Source organism: Eubalaena glacialis, chromosome 9 (genome assembly GCF_028564815.1).
Source record: "Eubalaena glacialis isolate mEubGla1 chromosome 9, mEubGla1.1.hap2.+ XY, whole genome shotgun sequence".
Lineage (NCBI taxonomy): Eukaryota > Metazoa > Chordata > Mammalia > Artiodactyla > Balaenidae > Eubalaena > Eubalaena glacialis.
The window spans coordinates 84,038,157-84,061,074 of NC_083724.1; the positions used below are offsets into that span (position 1 = coordinate 84,038,157).

Consider the following 22,918-nt stretch of genomic DNA (forward strand, 5'->3'; position numbering starts at 1 on the left):
CCCTCCCCGCCACATTGTTCAAGGGTCATCTGTATTTGGAATTACACCTTAATAACTTCATCTTACCAACCACCCTGAACTTCTACTTTTCACCTGGGTGCGTTAACTGCTACTGGTAATCAATAAGCTATTCAATTTAAAAGCAAAAACAAATGCATTTTGTTTCTATGTTTGTTTTTAAAGAATCCTTGGAAAATATCCAGAAACTGAATTAAATCATATTCATTTGCTAATGAAGACTATCAATTAAGTAGGCTACTTTACCTGTGTTTCCCTTTTCATCTTCTCGGATGTGAAGATCCTTCATAGATGTCTCCAATTCTAGAAGATCTCTTAGGTCTTCCTTGTATACTTCTATATAAGACACTTTTACCTTAGAGTCAATGCTAATATTTTCAGAGATGTTTTGAAATATTTCTTGGATAGCATGAGGAATGATACCTTTTTGACCCTCCACAACTGAAGCTGAAAATTTAGAGAAAGAAAGCACATCTGAAATTTAAGATATAAGAAAAGCTACAATCAATAAATTTATTTTCTCAAATTTCTATTATAAATTTTTAAAATAGAAAAATAAAACATTTTTTTCTATAAAGTTCAGAAGTGAAAGTTTTCACATGCATGCTCTTACTCAAACTTCATTCATGCATTCATTAAATATTTATATAGTACCTACTCTGTGCCAGGCAGTATTCTAGGACCCTGGGAACCATCAGTGAACAAAACAAGGAAAAGATCCCTGCCCTTAAGGAACTGTACTAGGAGAGACAGACAACAGCAAAAAAGAATAAGTGAATTATATAGTATATTAAAAGGCATTAAGTATGCCTGGAGAAAAAAATAGGGCAAGGTAAAGGGGACTGGAAGTGTAAGTGTATTTGATGGGAGGTGCTTGCAACTTTAGATAGAAAAGTCACGATGCGTGGGCATCACGGAGAAGCTGACCTTTGAGCAGAAACTTGAAAGAGGTGGCAGAGGAGCCATGTAGGTATCTGAATGTCTCAGAACAGCAAGCGCAAAGGTGCTAAAATGGTGTGATCCATAAACAAGGAGGCCATTGTAACTGGAGCAGAGGGAGCAAGGGGAGAGTGGCAGGGCATGAGGTCAGAGAGGTGACAGAAACAAGACCATGTAGGGCCTTGGAGACCACGATAGACTTTAGGTCTTATTCTGGGTGAGATGAGAGCCACTGGAGCAGAGCAGTAACTTGGGATTTAAAAGAGACCACTCTGTCTGCTGCGTTTTGCCTCAATCATAGAAGGGTAGGGGCAGAAGTGGGGAGACCACTTAGGAGACCAGTGCACTAATCCAGGAGTCTAGAGGGTTTGGGGGAGAGGTGGACATGACGGTGACATAAGGTTGGCAGCAGAGAAAGGTGAGAAGTGACCAGATTCTGGATTTATGTTGAAGGGAGAGCCATTAAGATTCCCTGACAGATTGGATATGGAATGTGACAGAAAGTGATGAGTCAAGGATGACTCCAAGATTTTGTCTTGAGCCAGTGGAGTTGCCATCAACTGATATAGGGAAGAGTGTGTGTTGAGTTGGTTTAAGGGGAAAATGGCAGAAGTTCATTTTTTGACCTATTAAGTTTGAGGTATCTATTAGGGATACAATTGGGAAGGTTGAATAGGCAGTTGGATATATGAGACTAGAGTACAAGACAGTCGTCTGGACTGGAGGTAAAAAACTGGAAGCTATATATAGATGGTATTTAATGTCATAGGGCTGGATGAGACCAAGGGGAAAAGTTGAGAGTCAGAAGAGAAGACTACCAAAGATTGAGCCCTGGGCACTTCATCATTTGTTGGTTCACTTATCAGGAACCAGCAAGAGAGCATGTGGAGTGACCAGTTAAGTAGGAGGAAACCAAGAATGTGGTGGCCTGGAAACCAAGTGAAGAGCATGCATCAAATTTGCTGAAAGGCCGGTTTGATGAGAATTGACCACTAAATTTAGTAAAGTGAAGGTCATTTGTGATATCTTGACAATTGCAGTGTCAGTGGTAGTGGAGGTGAAAGTCTGAACGGAGTGAGTGTAAGAAAGACCGAGAGGAGAACTGACACCACAAGTCACAGATAATACCTTCAAGGTTCTGCTGCAAAGAGGAGCAGAGAGAAGTGGGGTGGTGGATGGCAGCGAGAGTGGGTAAAACAGAGGGAAAGTGAGAAAGGTAACTAATTATTTTAAGATACAATAAAGACTGATTTACCCAGCATTCTCTCAATTATTAACACTAAAATACTATTAAAAATCACATCATTGTAATTGATGAAAAACTGTATTCACAATGTAATTGTGAATATCAATGTAATTAATGAAAAACTGTGATCACTGTTTATGATTATTCACTGTTTAAAATGTCATGTGAGCAATGATTTTTAAATTTGATAATGCCCCATTTCCTCAAGGTGAGCAAATTGGTCCTCTAGAATACTATGACAATGTTAACCAGCACAGCTTTTTTGGAGAAACATTAGTATCAATAGTATCAAAAGTTGAAACGTGATCACCCTTTGACTCAGATATAGTCCTAAAGAAATACATATACACATACCCAAAGGTGTTGTATAAGGATCAGTAAAAATTTCTTGTAATTGATAAAAAATTCCAAACACTAATAAATCCATTAGTAGGAGAATGGTTAACAATGGTATACCATGCACCTATTGTTAAACAGATGTCTAAGATCCATAAAGTTAAAAGAAGCAACTGCAGAGCAAATTCATTTGCATAAAAGAAAACATACATATCTATGCAAAGAATATTTTTGAAAAAATTCACAAAAAATGGCGGTTACCTCTGGGGAGTTAGAACAGGGAGAGAAAAGAAAGGAAAACTTTTACTTTTATCTTATGGTTGTAATATCTGAATTTTTACCTTTAGAAATAAATATATATAGTCTAAAAATAAAAGTTTTAAATATAAATAACTTAAAAATAAACTAAATATACTGTATAGAATTGGAAGCAGCACAAAAAAAAGCTTACAATCAAATGACACGACAATGAAAAAAACTAAATGATATTTATATAACAGTTTAAGGCAAAAATAAAAGATTTAATAAGAAAATATTTATTGAAAACCCCAGGAATGCAATAGGCATAAGTGGCACCAGTGAAGTTCAAAATAGGTACAGGTAGTACCTAAAATATCTAAAATATCTCTATTTAGATCATTTATTATGGTCTGGGGAGAATCCCAATCATTGGAATGCAACTCATTTATGTTAGCAAGAACCCTTTTAAAAAAATTATTTGTGTCATATTTCTTCACATGTAGCCAAAAAGCATGTTTTGAGATTTCTGGGATGGAAAGGTACAGGTAGTTTGAGGGTAAACAGGCATAAGAAAGGGACAGGGGAGCAAGCCAGGGTCTAATGGCAACAAAGGACGTATGCAGAAGAGAGGTACAGAAAGACCAGTTCTGCCCAAGCGAAGACCTCAATCCAGGAATGAGGGAGGGTACATCTCTACACCTCTTCTCCTCCATCACTGCCTCTTCTCCTCCATCACTTCCGCAACGCAGAACACAGATTAACACAATAACATGAATGAATAGAAATGCATACAAGAGACTCAGATATTTGTACACCAATGTTCACAGCAGCATTAGTCACAACAGCCTAAAGGGGAATACAATTCAAGTGTCCATCAACAGATGAATGGATAAACAAAAGATGACTTATACATACAACGGAAAATCATTCAGTCATAAAAAGGAATGAAGTTCCAATACATGCTACAACATGTAGGATATCCTTAGATACATTATGCTAAGTACAGAAGCCAGACATAGGAGGACAAATACTGTATGATTCCACTTCTATGAAATATCTAGAAGAGGTAAACTTACAGTCAAAGAAAGTAAATTCGAGGTTACCAGGGGATGGCTGGGGGAGGACAGTTATTGCTTAATGGGTACAAAGCTTCTATTTGGGGAGATGAAAAATTTTGGAAAGAGCAGTGATGGTTACAAAACACTGTGAATATACTTAATGTCACAGAACTGTACTCTTAAAAATGGTTAAAATGGTAAATTTTGTTTTACATTTATTTATTTAACAATTTTTAAAATAGTAAAAAAAATGTACAAGATAAAATTTAGAATAAGTAAAAGAATAAATTGGACTTAAAGTTAAATAAGTTTCTGTAGGCCAATTCAGAAACCTGCCCACCATTTTTAGCATTGTTCCATGGAAAATATATTCCAAGCTACAAAAAGGTGGCTTACAAATGAACCTTAAAAACAACTTGCTTCCAAGTTGAAGATTACCAATGTTCAGATTTTTGGCAACAAACATCCTGAAAATCTGAACCTTACTAACTTGGACCGCCTTTGATTGCCATCATGTAGCAAATATGGGAAGCTGCAGGTTTTTCCAGTACAAGAGAAAGTGAAAATTCCTTTTGGAGAGCTTCCAGGAACTAGCCAATAGTACTATCTATAAACTCCAGCATATATTGAATATATGCATTCTAGATTAGCCAGAATATGAGGCTGATCAGAAATAGCTCATTCATTTCCCACTTCAACAGATAACAAAGCACAGTAACTCAAAAGACTTAAAAAAAAAAAAGCTGAATTACAAATAATATTTACAAATAAAGCTTCAAAATGTATTCTGGTAACCTAAAGATCACATTTTCACTGTCACTCTTATATTCCTGAAAGACTATTTCATAGAGAAAAACTGTAAAGTTTTATACTTTAATAGCCATCATTTAGCTCTTATACACTATTTAAAGAGTATGCAAATGAAAGTTTTTAGAGAAGATTACGCCTGGTAAAAGTTGGTAAATCCAAGGTTCTGAAAAGCAGGGAAATGAATAGTAGTTTAAATAAGCATCATATTGAAAAATAAGAGATTTTCATCTACCACAGTGCCTAGCATGGTACTCTAGCCACTGCAAAAGCTCAATAAATTATTTATTGGAGAAAAAAACTACATTATTTGCATGGTCAATAATCAAACAGCAGATGACTGACCCAGAATTGGTGTCTTACAGATAGCCTGGGAAATCAAAAATGCTATTTTCACAAATACACCAAGAAATGTAACTTCAAACAACAAAGTGCAATTTTTCACTTATCAGATAGTGAAAAAAAAATTTCAGATTTATGATTTCCAGTAACTGGCAAGGATATGAGCAAATAAATGGCTTTCACATATTGGTGGCAGGATATAAACTGGTATACCCTTTTGGATAATTTGTCAGTATCTATCCACATTTTAAATGTGCATACCCATTACTCAACAAATCTACTTCTAGGAATCTATTCTACAGAAATACTAACAAATGGATGCAAAGTTAAATGTATAAAGATATATACACTGTAACTTTTTATAACAGTAAAAATCAAAACCAACCATTAATCCTGTCCATTAATAGTGGAATGGATGAACTATTATCCATTCAAACTATGGAACATTATATGTTCAGCCCAAAAAAATGAGGTGAAATTCTATGACCCAAATGGAAAGAAATGAAATGATATTTTATATCGTTAAATGCAAAAAGAAAGTTACAGAGTCACAGGTATGAAATACCTCATCAAACAAATAAACTAACAACAAAAAAAACAAAAAACTACATGTGTGAGTACTTGTAATATACCTAGAAAAATGTCTAGAGGACTCTGAATATATACATCAAACTGTTATTTCCTGGGAATGAGAGGAGCTTTCATTTGTTTAATTAGATTTCTTAAGCATCACTTGCAATTCTTTTTACAATGAACATTAATTTTTTTTAAACTAGCAGAAAAAAACATCAAAAACTCTTCCTAATGGTGATCTATTTCTTTTGGTATGAAGTATTTTAGAGCAGCTAAAATATTTTAGGACAATAGATAACTTTAATAACCTTTTCCCTTAAGGAATTAAAATTGTATTCATGGCCTCTTAAAAAAAAACAATATAGCTGTAAGTATGTGACCAAGCTGTGAAAATTGTTAAGGGAGTAGAACTTAAAAGTTCTCATCACAAGAAGAAAAATGTAACTGAGGTGATTGATGTTAACTGAACTTACTGTGGTAATCATTTTGCAATATATAGATATATCAAACTATTATGCTATATACTTTGGACTAATACAAGTTACATGTCAATTATATCTCAAAACTGGGGAAAAACAGCAAAGGGCTGAATACTGAACATTGTCTTAAACGTCTTTCCTCAAGCAAATATAATCATAAATTGTTTAATGAAACTTCAATATTTAAAACAAATCTTTCAAAGATGATGATCTTATGAACACATCTGTTATCCTATTGATTATTTCATTCAGTTAATATGCTGAGCACCTACTATGTGTCAGGCACTGTGGTATTTCGGCTTCTTTCTACTATCTCAAATAAAAGTCAAAGAGTATGAGAATCTTACCAACATGGCCTCCTCCAATGGTGTATGTCTTCCCAGATCCAGTCTGTCCATAGGCAAAAACGGTTGCGTTATAGCCCTCAATGAGTGACAACACTAGTGGCTTTATACAGGTATTATAAACTTCATCTTGAGTGGAATTTTTGCCAAAAACAAAATCAAAAGTAAAGACTCTATCTCTCCCAATGATAACTTGTTGGGTGTTTGGAATAACTCTCACACAAGCTTGATGATTATGAAGAACTTCTTTGCACAGCAGAGGTCTAATTCTTACAGCAACTTTTACTGGTAGTTCTTCCATGGCAGCTTAGATTTTACTAAATAGATTTTCTACTTAATATTCAGTATCTAGTGTGAGAAACATCCATTTTACCTAAGATCTGGACCCCTGTGAATCAAAATAAAAACAAAATTTAGTTATTGACTTCCCTATCCTAATAAACTAAGCAACTTCTAAAGCAAAGTCAATTAAAGCAGGTTTTGTTCTAATATAAGATAGCTACAAAGAGTAAATCTGTCTTGAAAAAGTATACCTATAATTTATAGATGAAATGATATGATGTCTGGATTTGCTGCAAAATAATCTAGGGGATGGGAGCCTTGAGTTGGTAAATGATGAAGCAAAGTGATAAGTGCATGGGATTCCATTATGCCATTCTTTCTATAGTGGTAATATGTTTCCCAGCTCATTAATCTAAATATTGAATAATTGGGGACTTAGAAACATAAGGCAAGGACTTCCCTGGTGGCGCAGTGGTTAAGAATCCGCCTGCCAATGCAGGGGACACGGGTTCGAGCCCTGGTCTGGGAAGACTCCACGTGCCACGGAGCAACTAAGCCTGTGCACCACAACTATTAAGCTCACGTGTCACAACTACTGAAGCTCATGTGCCTAGAGCCCGTGCTCTGCAACAAGAGAAGCCACCACAATGAGAAGCCTGCGCACCGCAACGAAGAGTAGCCCCCGCTCTCAGCAACTAGAGAAAGCCCAAGCAGCAACGAAGACCCAACTCAGCCATAAATAAATTAAAAAGAAACATAAGGCAAGGAAATAATTGGGTAATTGAACATGTACACAAGTAGTGCAAAGCAAACCCTTAGATTTTTACAGCTATGTACTGAAAAATAACATCTCCTCTTTGTCGCAAATGTTAGAAATCAATCCATGAAAATAGTTTTAAGGATTTCTATAAGTCAATGTAAATTTAAAACTAAATTTTCTATTCAAAAATAGCCAAAACTAACAGAAAAACTGCTGTTCCACTCCTAAATTACATGGTATTTATTTCTGAAGATCTCTGGTGGAATTAATACATTAAAAATTATATTGGGGGACTTCCCTGGTGTCCAGTGGTTAAGAATCCGCCTTCTGGGCTTCCCTGGTGGCACAGTGGTTAAGAATCTGCCTGCCAATGCAGGGGACACGGGTTCGAGCCCTGGTCCATGAAGATCCCACATGCCGTGGAGTAACTAACCCCATGCGCCACAACTACTGAGCCTGTGAGCCTAGAGCCCGTGCTCTGAAACACGAGAAGCCACTGCAATGAGAAGCCCGCGCACGGCAACAAAGAGTAGCCCCCACTCACCATAACTAGAGAAAGCCCACGTGCAGCAATGAAGACCCAGCACAGCCAAAAATAAATAAATAAAATAAATTATTTTTAAAAACAAACAAAAAAGAATCCCCCTTCCAATGCAGGGGATGCGGGTTCGATCCCTGGTCGGGGAATTAAGATCCCACACACCACGGGCAACTAAGCCCGTGCACCACAACTACAGAGCCCATGCACTCTAGAGCCTGCGCGTCCCAACTACTGAACCTGTGCGTCCCAACGAACAATGCCATGTGCCACAACTAAGAACCAATGCTGCCAAAAGTAAAATAAATAAATATTTTTTAAAAATTGCAGGGACAATGTTTTAAAAAAATTAAATTGGTAGCTATACTTACAATGAACAACCTGAAAAATAAATTAAGAAAACAATTCCGTTTACAATAGCATTACAAAGAATCAAATAAATTTAGGAATAAATTTAACAAAAGATGTGTAAAACTTACATTCTGAAAACTACAAAATATTGTTGAAAGTAAAGAAGATTTAAATAAATGGAAAAACATATGTTCATGGACTGGAAGACTTAACATATTAAAATGGCAATATTCCCCAAATTGATCTAAAGAGTCAACAGAATGCCTATCAAAATCCCAGCTGACTTCTTTGTAGAAACTGACAAGCTGATCCTAAAATTCATATGGAAATTCAAGGGACATAGAATAGCCAATACAATAATGAAAAAGAACAAAGTTAGAGGACATACTTCCCCAATTTTAAAACCAGGCAACAGTAAACAAGACAGTGTGGTACTGGCATACGACAGACTTAAAGATCAGTGGAAAAGAACTGAGAATACAGAAATAAATCCTCACATTTATGGGCAACTGATTTTCAACAACAGTGTCAACACAATTCAATGGGGAAAAGATAGTCTTTTCAACAAGTGGTCATGGGACAACTGGATATCCACATGCATAAGAATGACGTTGGACTTCTACCTCACATCGTATACAAAAGTTAATTCAGAACGGTTCATAGGACTTCCCTGGTGGCGCAGTGGTTAAGAATCCGCCTGCCAATGCAGGGGACACGGGTTTGATCCCTGGTCTGGGAAGATCCTATATACTGCAGAGCAACTAAGCCCGTGCACCACAACTACTGAGCCTGCAAGCCACAACTACAGAGCCCGTGCACCGCAACTACCGAAGCCCACATGCTCTAGGGCCCACATGTCGCAACTACTGAGCCTGCGTGCTGCAACTACTGAAGCCTACTCACCTAGAGCCCATGCTCCACAACAAGAGAAGCCACCACAATGAGAAGCCTTCTCACTGCAACGAAGAGTAGCCCCCGTTCGCCGCAACTAAAGAAAGCCCGCGCACAGCAATGAAGACCCAATGCAGCCAAAAAATAAATAAAACTTAAAAAAAAAAAGATACTCAAAAATGTTTAAAAAAACAAAACAAAACAAAAATGGTTCATAGACCTAAATGTAAGAGTTGAAACTATAAAAGTCTTAAAAGAAAACACAGGGGTAACTCTTTGTAATCTTGTATTTGGCAATGGTTTCTCATTTATGACACCAAAAGCAAAAGCAATAGCAATGAGCAGTAAAAGGAAAAGTAGATAAAATGAACTTAATCGAATTTAAAAGTTTTGTGCCTCAAAGGATACCACCAAGAAAGTGAAAAGGCTAGTGCTGTGAATAGCAGCACTATTCACAATAGCCAAGACATGGAAACAACCTAAATGTCCATCGACAGATGAATGGATAAAGAAGATGTGGTACATATATACGATGGAATACTACTCAGCCATAAAAAAGAATGAAATAAGGCCATTTGCAGCAACATGGATGGACCTACAGATTATCATACTAAGTAAGTCACACAGAGAAAAACAAATACCATATGATATCACTTATATGTGGAATCTAAAATATGACACAAATGAACTTATCTGTGAAACAGAAACAGACTCAGAGACATAGAGAACAGACCTGTGATTGCCAAGGTGGAGGGAGGGTGGGGGAGGGACAGAGTGGGAGTGTGGGGTTAGTAGATGCAAACTATTATGTATAGGATGGATAAACAACAAGGTATTACCGTATAGCACAGGGAACTATATTTAATATCCTGTGATAAACCATAATGGAAAAGAATATAAAAAAGAATGTGTGTGTGTGTATATATATATATATATATATATATATATATATATATATAAATAACTGAATCACTTTGCTGTAGAGCAGAAATTAACACAACATTGTAAATCAACTATACTCCAATAAAAATTTTTTAAAAAGAAATACAATATTGTAACATAAAAAAAAAGAAAGTGAAGATTATTCACTGAATAGGACAAAATATTTGCAAGTCATATATCTAATAAGGATTTGTATCCAGAATATACAAAGAACTATTACAACTAAATAGTAAAAAGATAACCAAATTTAAAAGTGGGCAAAGGTGGGTTTCCCTCGTGGTGCAGTGGTTAAGAATCCGCCTACCAATGCAGGGGAGACGGGTTTGAGCCCTGGTCCAGGAAGATCCTGCATGCCGCGGAGTAACTAAGCCCGTGCGCCACAACTACTGAGCCCGTGTGCCACAACTACTGAGCCCGTGTGCCACAACTACTGAGTCTGTGCTCTAGAGCCCGTGCTCCACAACAAGAGAAGCCACCGCAATGAGAAGCCCACGCACCGCAACGAAGACCCAATGCAGCCAAAAATAAATAAATAAAATAAATAAACTAAAAAAAAAAAAAGTGGGCAAAGGATCGGAAAAGACAGTTCTTCAAAGATGATATAAAAATGATCAATAAGCAAATGCAAAGACGCTCAACATCATTAGCTATGGGGGAAATGCAATCAAAACCACAATGAGATACCACTTCACTCCCACTAACACAACTATAATAAAAAAGACAGATCATAATAAGTGTTGGCAAGAAGGTAGAGAATATGGAAACCTGATGGGAATGTAAAATGATGCAGCCACTTTGGAACAGTCTGGCAGTTCCTCAAAAAGTTAAACACAGAGTTATCATTTGACCCAGCAACTCCGCTCTTAGGTATATACCCTAAAGAAATGAAAATATATGTTCACATAAAAACTTGTACATGAATGCTCACAGTCTTGGTAGCATTATGCTTACACCATATAAAAGTTTTTTGAAAAGTGACAAGTAATCTACATCTAAATGCAGATGAAAAATAATCAGTTTGGGATGGGACTGGGCTCTTTGGAGAAGAGTCTTGAACACTATCATTAAGTAACCTAGCAGACTAATGGACTAAAATAACATTTTCAGCACTACATGCAATGGAATGTTAATTAAGACATATCTAATACTCACTAGCCTTTTAAAAAAACTCTGCAGCAATACTGTGCATTTATAATTTTGTGAGTGGACAGTCTGAAAAAGATCACAATAACAGAAAAACATTTACATCACTCTACTAAGAGTCCAAAGAGAGTAAAAAAATATCAGCTCCCCTGTGCTGTAAAATCCCAAAACAGAGTCAACAAACTATCTTTAATGGCCAAAGAGATGCACCTAACCTTGGCAGTTTTAATCATTCTAGTGAAATTCTGCACTGAAAAAATAAATATTCATAAATATGGTAAATCTTTTCCTGGATAATAAAGGACTCTACAATAATTTGGTACTGCAAACTTTTCCAAAGAAACTACAGGGATGTAGTATGACTTGATTCTTCCAAATGTCTCTGAACACCTATATTAGGAGTTTTTATCATACAGATTAGTTTATTTTTTTACATATAAATTTTATTTATTTATTTATTTTTGGCTGCATTGGGTCTTTGTTGCTGCACGTGGGCTTTCTCTAGTTGCAGCGAGCGGGAGCTACTCTTTGTTGCGGTACACGGGCTTCTCATCGCAGTGGCTTCTCTTGCTGTGGAGCACCGGCTCTAGGCACGTGGTTTCAGTAGTTGTGGCACACAGGCTCAGCAGTTGCAGCTCACGGGCTCTAGAGTGCAGGCTCAATAGTTGTGGCGCAAGGGCTTAGCTGATCTGCAGGCATGTGGGATCTTCCCGGACCAGGGCTCGAGCCCGTGTCCCCATTGGCAGGCAGATTCTTAACCACTGCGCCACCAGGGAAGCCCCTATTTCTTTTTTTTTATACCATCACATTAAAACAAAAGTCATGGTCTATGTTAAGCTAAACCTAACTACCTCCAATGAAATTGTTAATAAAAGGTGCCAAGTGTAATTGAGATGTTTTCACTTTCTTGTTTTTTTTTTTTAATAGGAATATCTATAAACAATCTGGCTACAAAGGCAATAGAAATTCACTTACTCTAATCACTAAAAAACCGATAAGGGCCCATAAACATATAGCTTGCAAAAAATTAATATACAAGAATTTACGTTTAGGGAGTTCTCTGGCGGTCCAGTGGTTAGGACTCTGGGCTTTCACTGCTGTGGGCGGGGATTCAACCCCTTGTGGGGGAACTAAGATCCCACAAGCCCTGCGGCACGGCCAAAAAATAAATAAAAAGTAAATTTTAAAAATTTTAAAAAGAATTTACATGTCTTTTAAAAAACCCATAGCACTTATACTTCTTCAGATTCTGATCAATTACAGCCATCAGAAGCGTACGTATTAATCTCACCAATCAATGTAATGAAAGGTGAAATCTCACTGGCTGGCATACTCAATGGAGTTTTGAAATCTGAGCAAAGGAAGGAGGAATATTTGATCACTGATGCCATGTCGTTGATCAGAAAAGTGTCTCCAAATACCGTTGCCACCCCGTGCCCTTGGCTTTTCAGAAGTAGTGATTGTCTAAAAATTGTAGTTTGTAAGTAATATTTTCGTAAGAAACTTTCTGGCAAATGGACAGTGAATCTCATAAGGATCTCAGAAAAGGCCCCAAATGCATAAAGAACAGATGGAGAAGACAGGAAGCGAACAGGGGAAACAACAAAGATTTTTAAAGTTGGAGTGGGCGAAGTTTTATTTTAAAAGTGTTTCAAAGAAAGAATCCGGGCACCCTTTCTTTCTCAGTTATCGCCTGCTCTAAGGGAGGGGTCTTTCAGACTTCCGCAGAGCTTAGAATGCACCGAAGTTTCAACATCCGCAATGGAAAAAGGAGGCCTGTGACAAAACGAAACCCCCAAGGAAGGTGGGCCTTTCCACCCCTCTTCAGATACCGCAGCTGGAAGCATGAAAACAAGAAATACCCAGGATCCGATTCAGTGAGGCTCGGTCCGGGTTCCCGGAGTTCCCGCGCGTCCGTCTTCCCCAAGCCCTTCTACCTCAAGGGGCACCCAACTTCCCCGGCCGCTCGCCTGGGAGTCCCAGCATAGGCCCAGGCCCCTCGGGCGCACTGCTCCGCCTTGTGGGCGCCCCAACCGCCCTCCCCGCCAGCCGAGCCGCGGCGGCTCCCAATCCCCCGGCCGGCCCCCTCTCCTCCCAACGGCCGGCCGGGGACACCGGCTCAGAGAGCAGGCCAGCGCCGCACCAGGCCCGACCCCGCCAGCCCGGCCCGGCCCGCCTGCCACTCACTGACCGGTTCGAGAAACCCCAGTCTCCCGCGGCTAGCGCAGCGCAGTACTCTTCGCCTTCACTTCGCACCGCCGCGCCGCAGCTACCGCCGCAGCCCGCGCCTTTTGTTGTCGTGAGTTCTCCCGGCAACCAGCAAAATCCGCGCTGACGCGCCTCCGCCCCTCAGGGCGGCCGGAAGCTCCCCAGACCCCGCCCCAGCCCGCCAAGCCCCGCCCATGCCCCCCGCCCCGTCAGGGAGGAGCCTAGAGCCGGCCACCTGGAGGCCCCGCCTCCCATATTAGTGCCAAAGTAAATACTATCCAGGGACCCCTCTCATAGTGCTGAGCCAGAGAACTCTCCAGGAGTTTGTAAGATGAATATGAGAAAGATTCACATTGCTTTCAATATTTTAGCTACCAATTCCGTTTATTTTTATTGAAGTTAAGTTCGCATAACATAACATGAACCGTTTTAAAGTGTACAATTCAATGGCGTTTTAGACATTCACAATGTTGTGCAACCATCACCTCTGTCTTTTTCCAAAACATTTTCATCACCCCAAAAGGAAAGCCTCATACCAGTTAGCAGTCACTCCCATTCCTCTCTTCCCCAGCCACTGGCGACCACTAATCTGCTTTCTGTTTCTATGGATTTGCCTGTTCTGGGCATTTCATAGTCATAGAATCATACAATTTGTGGCCTTGTGTCTGGCTTCTTTTGCTAAGCGTTTCCCAGGTTCACCCACGTTGTAGCATGTATCAGAACTTTAATTCCTTTTTATGGATGAATAATATTACGTTATATGGACATACCACATTTTATTTATCCATTCATCAGCTGAGGGATATGTGGGTTGTTTCCACTTTGGGGATAATATGAATAATCCTGCTATTAACATCATGTACAAGTATCTGTTTAATGTTTTGTTTTGTTTTTTTCAGTTCTTCTGGGTATAGACCTAGGAATGAAATTGCTGGATCATATGGTAATTCTATGTTTAACTTTTCCAATTTACTTTTAAATGCCTCAATGCCTCCCATTTTTAATAGCACCATCTAAGCATCTTCAAAAAGCAGTCCTTCTCTCATAAAACTTAAAAGTGAAAGTGGGAAAAAAAGCTGCTTAAATTATTAAATTGAATTATTTTGAATTTTTAAAATCCAAAGATGTGAATTTGTTAATTATGTTGCACTTTTAGAATTTTTTTTTAAAAGTTGCCCATCATGCCTGGTCTGCTGACAAAACTGCAATGAATAATAGTAACAATTTAGGTTTGGGAAATCCCGGGAAGACTAGGCAGCAGGTTTCAGGAGGCCACATGTCTGCAGACGAGGTCAGCAAATGCCTAACAGGATTGGAATGGGACATTTCCTGTTGCCCCCAAATTGGTGTCTTGAGTCCAAAGTTGAAGAGAAGGGGTCACTTAAGTTCCCCACATTGTAAAGTAGACACCAGTCATTATCACCCCCTTCACCCCCAGGATTTACAGCAGAACAAAACTAATTCCATTCCAACTCCAATCCTATCTCCTTTTATAGCCCTTATAAAGAGGGACTTGGGGTGTTGAAGGAGAGTCATGGGGTCTTGGTCCTTGTGGAGTGGGGAATAGAGGGTTCACAAGTAAGAGGCATCTCTCTTAAGTCAAAGGAGGCTCTAAGAGTGACCTGGAGAGCCTGGGGGAGCGGCACCAAGGGGAAACTGGGCTTCTGGCTGGACAGGGCTAGGGGAAGAGGCTGCATGTGCCTCTCTATACGAAGCAAAGCAATTGGATAGCAGTGCAGGGAGGGCGCTGGAGTGGAGCAGCCTGCACTCCCACCATTTGGCAGGGCAAGAACCTGTGATTTTCCTTTGTTTCCCATCTTGCCCTCACAAATCCTTCCTGCACACCTGCTATAGTGATCTATGCAGGACACAAACTTGACCACAAATCTGCCCTTTGCCTATACCATTTCTGTGACGTCGTGGAGAATATTACTACTTAGCAGCTGGAATGAGAAATCCATGTAGAGAGAGAGACTTCTTTTGCTGAGAAGATGCTTTGCCAGCCTACACCCAGGTGGAAGTTAAGTCTCCTGGGTTTGACCTTTGGTAGGTACCCAGGCTTCAGAGAAGAAGACGGTGTTGCGCATATGAACCAGGAGAATTATTTGACTGCTCTTGAGAAGGAATGAGAAAGATGGAGGAAGCCCCAGATGCTGAGAAGAAGCTGAATCAGAGAGAGGGAAAGGATAGCTGATAAAGGAATTCCAGGGAGAACAGAAATGGCTAATGGAGATCTTTAGGTTGCATGCTGTGAGGAAGGTGAACCTCTTCCTCTCTCTCCCCTGCAAAATCTTCAGTAAAGTCTACATTGCTAACCGAGGTATTTGTGACAGAGGATTGTTTGTAGCAACTTAAAGATCTGCCAGCCCCTAAGTCAAGTCTGGTGCTGGACAAAACCACGTGAACCTAGAAGGCAGAGGATTAGAAGAAAGCTGAAGTCTGGCTTACGTGTCAGTGATGTTTTACTTCACTAATAAACCAAAACAATGTAAATTAAAATGATAGGGACTTCCCTGGTGGTCCAGTGGTAAACAATCCGCCTTCCAACGCAGGGGACGCACGTTCGATCCCTGGTCGGGGTACTAAGATCCCACATGCTGCGGGGCAACTAAGCCCACTTGCCACAACTACTGAGCTCGTGTGCCTCAACTAGACAGCCCGCATGCTGCAAACTACAGAGCCCACGCACTCTGGAACCCACACACCACAACTACAGAGCCCATGTGCCCCGGAGCCTGCGTGCCACAACTAGAGAGAGAAAACCTGCATGCCACAACTAGAGAGAAACCCATGAGCCACAACTAGAGAGAAGGGCGTACACCACAACTAGAGAGAAACCTGCATGCCGCAATGAAGAGCCTGCACCACAACGAAAGATCCCGCACGCCTCAACAAAGACCCTGCATACTGCAACTAAGACCTGATGTAGCCAAAAGAAAAATTTAATTAAATAAATAAAATAAATATTTTTAAAAATTAAAATGATAAACCATTTTCGCCTATAAAGTTGGTAACATCTTTTCATAATGTAATACGGGCAAGCATTCAGTGAGACAGACTGTATATTTGCACATTTTGCTGTATATTTTGCTGATAGGGCAAGCCCTTCCTCATTATTGTAACTTTCTTGACTATTCTTAGCATTTCTCTTCCAGAAGAACTTTTGAATCAGTTTGACATTTTCCAGAAGAAAGTTCCATTGAGATTTTTTAAATTGAATTGCAGTTAAATTTTAAAAATTTATAACACATTTTTATAAACATAGAGGACAAATTTTAAAATGTATAAACTGCATGGCTCTTTTATGAAAAAGATAAAACGGCTCTCATGATAAAGTCCAGTCTTCTTGACATGGTATACAAAGGCCTTCCTTAATCTACTTTTTGCCTACCTTTCTAGACTCATCCCTGTTATTTCTTGCCTCACATTTTATTCTCCAGCATCAGCAGAGACCATATATTATTTATTTTTATGCCCCCAATGTTGAGCAGCATTTAATACATAGTAAATACTAAGCTCGTCGCAGAGATGCAACAAATATTTATGGAAATAAAAAACTAAAAAACAGACAGCAAGTAATTTGCTCAAGGCTACATGGCTGGTAAGTGGCAGAGGCAAGACTGAAGCCTATATGTGTCAGATGACAAAGTCAACACTGCCTCCTCAAAGATTGAGCTCAGCTATAGCTTTCTACATAATGTACGTCTCTCTCTCTCTCTCTCTGTTCCCCTCTCGGTCTTTCTCTCTCCCTGTATTTACTCAAATCAGGATCCAAACATGGTTCACATGTGGCATTTGGTTGACAGGTCCCTTAATTCTCTTTTAGTAACAGTTACCTCCACCTTTTTAAAAACTGTGGTAAAATACACATAACATAAAATTTACCATCTTGACCATTTTTAGGTATGCAGTTGAGTAGTGTTAAGTCCATTCACACTGTTGTTCAACAAATTTCCAGAACTTTCTGTCTTGCAAAACTGAAACTCTATACCCAGTAAACAACAATTCCCCATTCACCCCTTTCCCCCTGGAAACCACCATTCTAATTTCTGTCTCTATGAATTTGACTACCCTAAGTACCTCATATAAGTGGATTCATATGGTATTTGTCCTTTTGTGACTGACTTATTCTCTTAGCATAATATCCTCAAGCTTCACCCATGTTGTAGTGATCTTGGGTGGCCTTGGCCTGAAGCGACTTGAAGCGAGGTTTTGGTTCCTGGCCAGTGACTGAGGTCAGGTCGTGGCGGTGAGAGCACTGAATCCTAGCCACTAGACCAGTGGTCAGTGACAAGGCCCTGGCCCTAAGTCTTTGCAGAAGAAGAATTCCCACAAAGACGGAAAGTAGTGAAACAAGTAAAGTATTCATTAAGAGAAAAAAAGAGTACAGTATGTGTGGATAGACACACAGGCGGGCTCAGAGAGAGAGTCGCGCCCTCGTGGCAGTTTAAATCACTTATATGGGGCATTTCTTCCATGTTTCCTTTGACCAATCATTTTGATTTGTCTGATTCAGAGTCCATATTTGGCGTATCTCAGGCTTTTCCCATGTGTGCGCACGCATCTCTTAGCCAAGATGGATTCTACCAACGAGGCCTATGTGTAGGTTTGGTCACTTGGCATGACTCCCCTTTTGACCTCCAAGGAGCCTTTCTGCACATGTGTAGTCGGGAAGGTCTCCTGACTTCGAGAATGAGGTCTCTTATCTTCTATCTAGGCAGGGCCGAGCCTCCTCTCTCAGTTGTCCTGTTATTCCCGTCTCAGAGTATCGGTCCACAAGGAACGAACTCAAACCGTTTGCCCTGAGGGCCCATCTGTCTCTTGCCTCAGTAGCGTGTGTCAGAATTTCTTTCCTTCTTAAGGCTAATATTCCACTGTATGCATATAACATTTTGTTTATCCATTCATCTCTTGTTGGACACTTGAGTTGCTTCCAACTTTTGGCTATTGAAAATAATGCTGCTAAGCACAAAGGTGTACAACTATCTCTTCAAGATCCTGCTTTCAGTTCTTTTGGGTATATACCCAGAATGGAATTGCTGGATTCTGTGGTAATCCTATCTTCAATTTTTTGAGGAACTGCCGTACTGTTTTCCATAGCAGCTTCACCATTTTACAATCCCACCAACAGTACACAAGGGATCCAATTTCTCCACATCCTCACCAATGTTCACCATTTTTTTTTAAATCACTTATTTGTTGAAGAAACTGTGCCATTTGTCCTTTAGAACATCTCACATTCTATATTTGGCGATGGCATCTTTGTGTTGCCATTTAACTTGTTCCTCTTTTTTCCTACATTTCCTGTAAACTTGTAGATCTAGATTCTTGATTAGATTCAGGCTCAATTTTTCTGGCAAGAATACTGGGCTGTGTACTTCCCTATTGCAACACACCAGGAGGTACATGATGTCTGAGTATCTCACTTCTGGTGATGTTAAGATTATTAGTGAGTTCAGGTGCTTTCAGCCTAATCCATCCCTTTAAAATTTACCCATCAGCATTTTACCTAATGGTTTTAACAACCATTGATATTATTTTACAGATGTATTATTTCATTAAGGATTCCAAAATGGTAATGTTCTAATTCTAATATTCCTTTTTGCATTTATTAGCTAGAATTGTTCTATAAAGAAGAGCTTTCCCACTATCAGGTTATCCTGAAATACAGTTAGTACAGGAACCATGCTTGATTTTTTCTTTCTCTTTTAAAGATTTAATTTTTAAATTTATTTTTGGCTGCATTGGGTCTTCATTGCTGCACGTGGGCTTTCTCTAGTTGTGGCGAGCAGGGGCTACTCTTTGTTGTGGTGTGCAGGCTTCTCATTGTGGTGGCTTCTCTTGTTGCGGAGCATGGGCTCTAGGCATGCGGGCTTCAGTAGCTGTGGTGCGGGGGCTCAGTAGTTGCGGCACACGGACTCTAGAGTGCAGGCTCAGTAGTTGTGGTGCACAGGCTTAGTTGCTCCACGGCATGTGGGATCTTCCCGGACCAGGGATCGAACCTGTGTCCCCTGAGTTGGCAGGCGGATTCTTAACCACTGCACCACCAGGGAAGCCCTAGTCAGCAAATTTTATACCTGAAAGGAATCTTAAAAATTACTTAGTCCCATTATACATTTATTAATTTCTTATTTTATATTCGATATCCCTGAGTTAGACAAAAATTATTTTGCCATTTTATTTATTCATACCTGTATTAGGGTTCTCCAGAGAAACAGAGCCAATAGAATATATATAGAGAGATAGATATAGATATAGATCTAACTATAGACATATAATCTATATATGTCTATCTATCCCTCCACCCATCGATTCATCTATCTAGAGAGAAAGAGATTTATTTTAAGGAATTGGCTCATGTGATTGTGGGAGCTGTCAAGTCTGAAATCTGTAGGGCAGGCTAGCAAATTGGAAATTCAGATAAGAGTTGATGTTACAGTCTTGAGTCTAAAATCTTCAGGACAGGGCAGCAAGTGGGAAACTCAGGCAGGGTTTCTATGTTTTAGCCTTGAGGCAGAGTTGTTCCTTCTTCTGGAAAGCTCAGTCTTTGCTCTTAAGGCCTTCAACTGATTGGCTGAAGCCCCCACGTTATGGAGTGTAACTGCTTTACTCAAGTCTATTGATTGTAAATGTTAATCACACCTGGAGAATATCTTCACAGCAACATCTAGACTAGTGTTTGTTTGACCAAATAACTGGGCACCTTGGACTAGTCAAGCTGACACAAAATTAACCACCACGATATCATCCTACCACAGCCTGTAAATGAGACATGCATATATTTTACAAAATGATACAAAAAGAAAACTGGAACCAGAACTAGAAAATCAGACTCAGATTATCCTCTTGCATATGTAAATTAAATAGGCATAGAGATTTTAACTGATTTGTTCAAAAGCTGATGACAGAACCAAGGGAGTGAGCATACAGTGATTCCCCTTAGGGCAGCCCAGACCCTTGGATCTTAACTCTGGATACTTTATACTATGGAGAACTCACAATTCTGGACTTCCTTACTTTGAGGATCATTACCTCCCATGGTTTGAGAGCAAATAAAAATGTTGCCTAGGCCATGGCAGCTTATCCTTTTCCCAACAAACGCACAAGCACAAGAAAGGGTTGATGGTGACAACGTTGAACTTTACCTGAGCTCTGTACTTTCAGAAAACAGTGACATTAAGAAATCCCTCCAGAGGGGCTTCCCTCGTGATGCGGTGGTTAAGAACCTGCCTGCCAATGCAGAGGACACAGGTTCAGACCCTGGTCCGGGAAGATCCCACATGCTGCAGAGCAACTAAGCCTGTGTGCCACAACTACTGAGCCTGTGCTCTAGAGCCCGCAAGCCACAACTACTGAAGCCTGTGTGCCTAGAGCCCATGCTCCACAACAAGAGAAGCCACTGCAATGAGAAGCCCGCACACCGCAACAAAGAGTAACCCCCGCTTGCCACAACGAGAGAAAGCCCACGGACAGCAATGAAGACCCAATGCAGCCAAAAATAAAATTAATTAATTAATTAATTAATTTTTAAAATTAGAAAAAAAGAAATCCCTCCAGGAACTTCCTTGGTGGTCCAGTGGTTGGGAATACGCCTTTCAATGCAGGGGACGCAGGTTAGATCCCTGGTCAAGGAACTAGGATCACACATGCCGCAAGGCAACTAGGCCTGCACACCGCAGCTACTGAGCCCTCACTCAGGAGCCCGCGTGCCGCAACTACTGAGCCCGCATGCCGCAACTACTTAGTCCGCATGCCACGACTACAGAGCCCATGTGCCGCAACTACTGAGCCTGCTCACTCTGGGCCTGCAAGCCACAACTAAAGAGCCTGCGTGCCACAACAAAAGATCTCATGTGCCACAATGAAGATCACGCATGCCGTAACTAAAACCCGACGCGGCCAAATGACTAAATGAATATTTAAAAAAAGAAAAAAGAAATCCCTTCAACCTTTTAACCTTTTGTTTTCTGAAATCCCCCACCCTTTTATGTTCTGGGAAACGGTTTACCCAAAAGAACGACCCTTCTCCATGTGACTTAGATAAGACTAACTTTCGACTCTTTCTCATGTCTCCCTGCTTGACTTGTGACTGTGACAAGACCAAACACGGATCTTTTCCCTTTCACCCAAACCTGCTGACGCGAGGCCAGCCACAGACTCTCCAATTCCTCATTCTTTGTCTTTGTGAATGATTAGCTGAGATTAGAACTATCTGTCTGCCTCAAACTAGCTAGACACAAAGATAAAAATTTCCTCTTCAGCGAACTGACTGAGATGCCTCCTGATTGCAAAACAAACCCACCTGTGAATTCCCCCACCTGTAACCTGTCTACTCCTCCCTATAAAAGACTAGGGCAACACCACCCTGCCAAGAAACCCTGATCTTCGCATCTGGGGTGCTCTTCATATTGCAATTAACTGAATAAGGTCAATTTCCTTACTTGTTCAGGTATTGTCTTTGGCAATAACATCCACCAAAGGGCTGAGAATAAAAAACCAAAGTAAAAACAGAAGAAGAAAGGAAAAAAGTGATCTAAGCACACTGAGAGAGAGATGAGTCATACAGCTACAAGGAAAAGGAAGGTGTAGTTGCCTCAAGTCACGTACTGTGGCTCATTAAACCTGTACCTCCTCAACTGGATTATTAAACCATTATCCATTCAGCTTCAGGGAAGAGTAACAGTGAAGGAGTTCATTAATTGATTTCTGGATTGAATTGAATGAAATCTATTAATTTCTTTAGTGCTAATCAGGGAGAAGTTAAAGGTTGAGAAAGGAACAAAAGCAGCCCCTGACAAAAGCTGCCCTGGCACTCACAGCTATGCCATGGTATTCTCCTGTTGAACATAATCTCAGACAAGGTTACTCAGAGACCCTGATAAAGTGAGACAAAATAAGGCCACTTGATAATTTTGCCTAGGCTACTGTGCCACACACACAGAACCAAACATCCTGCTATCTTGGCTGAAATGAGTGACTGCTGCTTCTTTACCAATTTCTGTCTTTCCTTGCTTCAGCCTGCCCTCTTTATAGATAAGATTTGAGATGGCCAAAGGTAGAATTGCCTTTGGCTGATGGCATCCAATTTAGAGAGAACCTTGCTTCCTTAGACCCTGTCCCAAGGCATCCTCTTACTGAGACATCCCATGCTGCAACAAGTAATTAACCCAACCTGTTTACTTTGGCTGGAAGACATCGACATGGTACCACGGCTAAACCACCAGATAATCCTAAAGAAATCAATGAAATATGTTTTAAAAAAATGTTTTTTGAGCTTGTTACAAAGCAAAAGCTATTAAAGGAAACAGTCACCAAGGAATCAGAACTAATGTTTCATCTCTGCTAGGGAACTGGTTTAACGACAGTAAACAAAGGACTTCACTGAATGGAGGGCTGTGATGGGGAGGGCAGGGAGGGGCTC

At 40.0% G+C, this 22,918-nt stretch overlaps 1 protein-coding gene across 6 annotated transcripts in view; it reads right to left on the reverse strand.

The window, feature by feature from the left end:
• Nucleotides 1-13,593, reverse strand: part of KIF27 (kinesin family member 27) — a 95,599-nt gene extending 82,006 nt beyond the window's left edge. For 4 of the 6 annotated variants that reach the window (XM_061199291.1, XM_061199293.1, XM_061199292.1 and 1 more), the window contains exons 1-3: nt 13,481-13,593; nt 6,386-6,770; nt 265-465 (exon numbers count right to left, since the gene is read on the reverse strand). In XM_061199291.1, the coding sequence (XP_061055274.1) occupies nt 265-465; nt 6,386-6,683 (499 nt within the window). In that variant the 5' untranslated portion in view covers nt 6,684-6,770; nt 13,481-13,593. Of the gene's footprint in view, nt 1-264; nt 493-6,385; nt 6,771-13,480 lie in introns of those variants that run through there. The other 2 variants (XM_061199289.1, XM_061199294.1) reach the window with 2 other exon arrangements.
• Between the last annotated feature and the right edge of the window lie 9,325 nt (nt 13,594-22,918).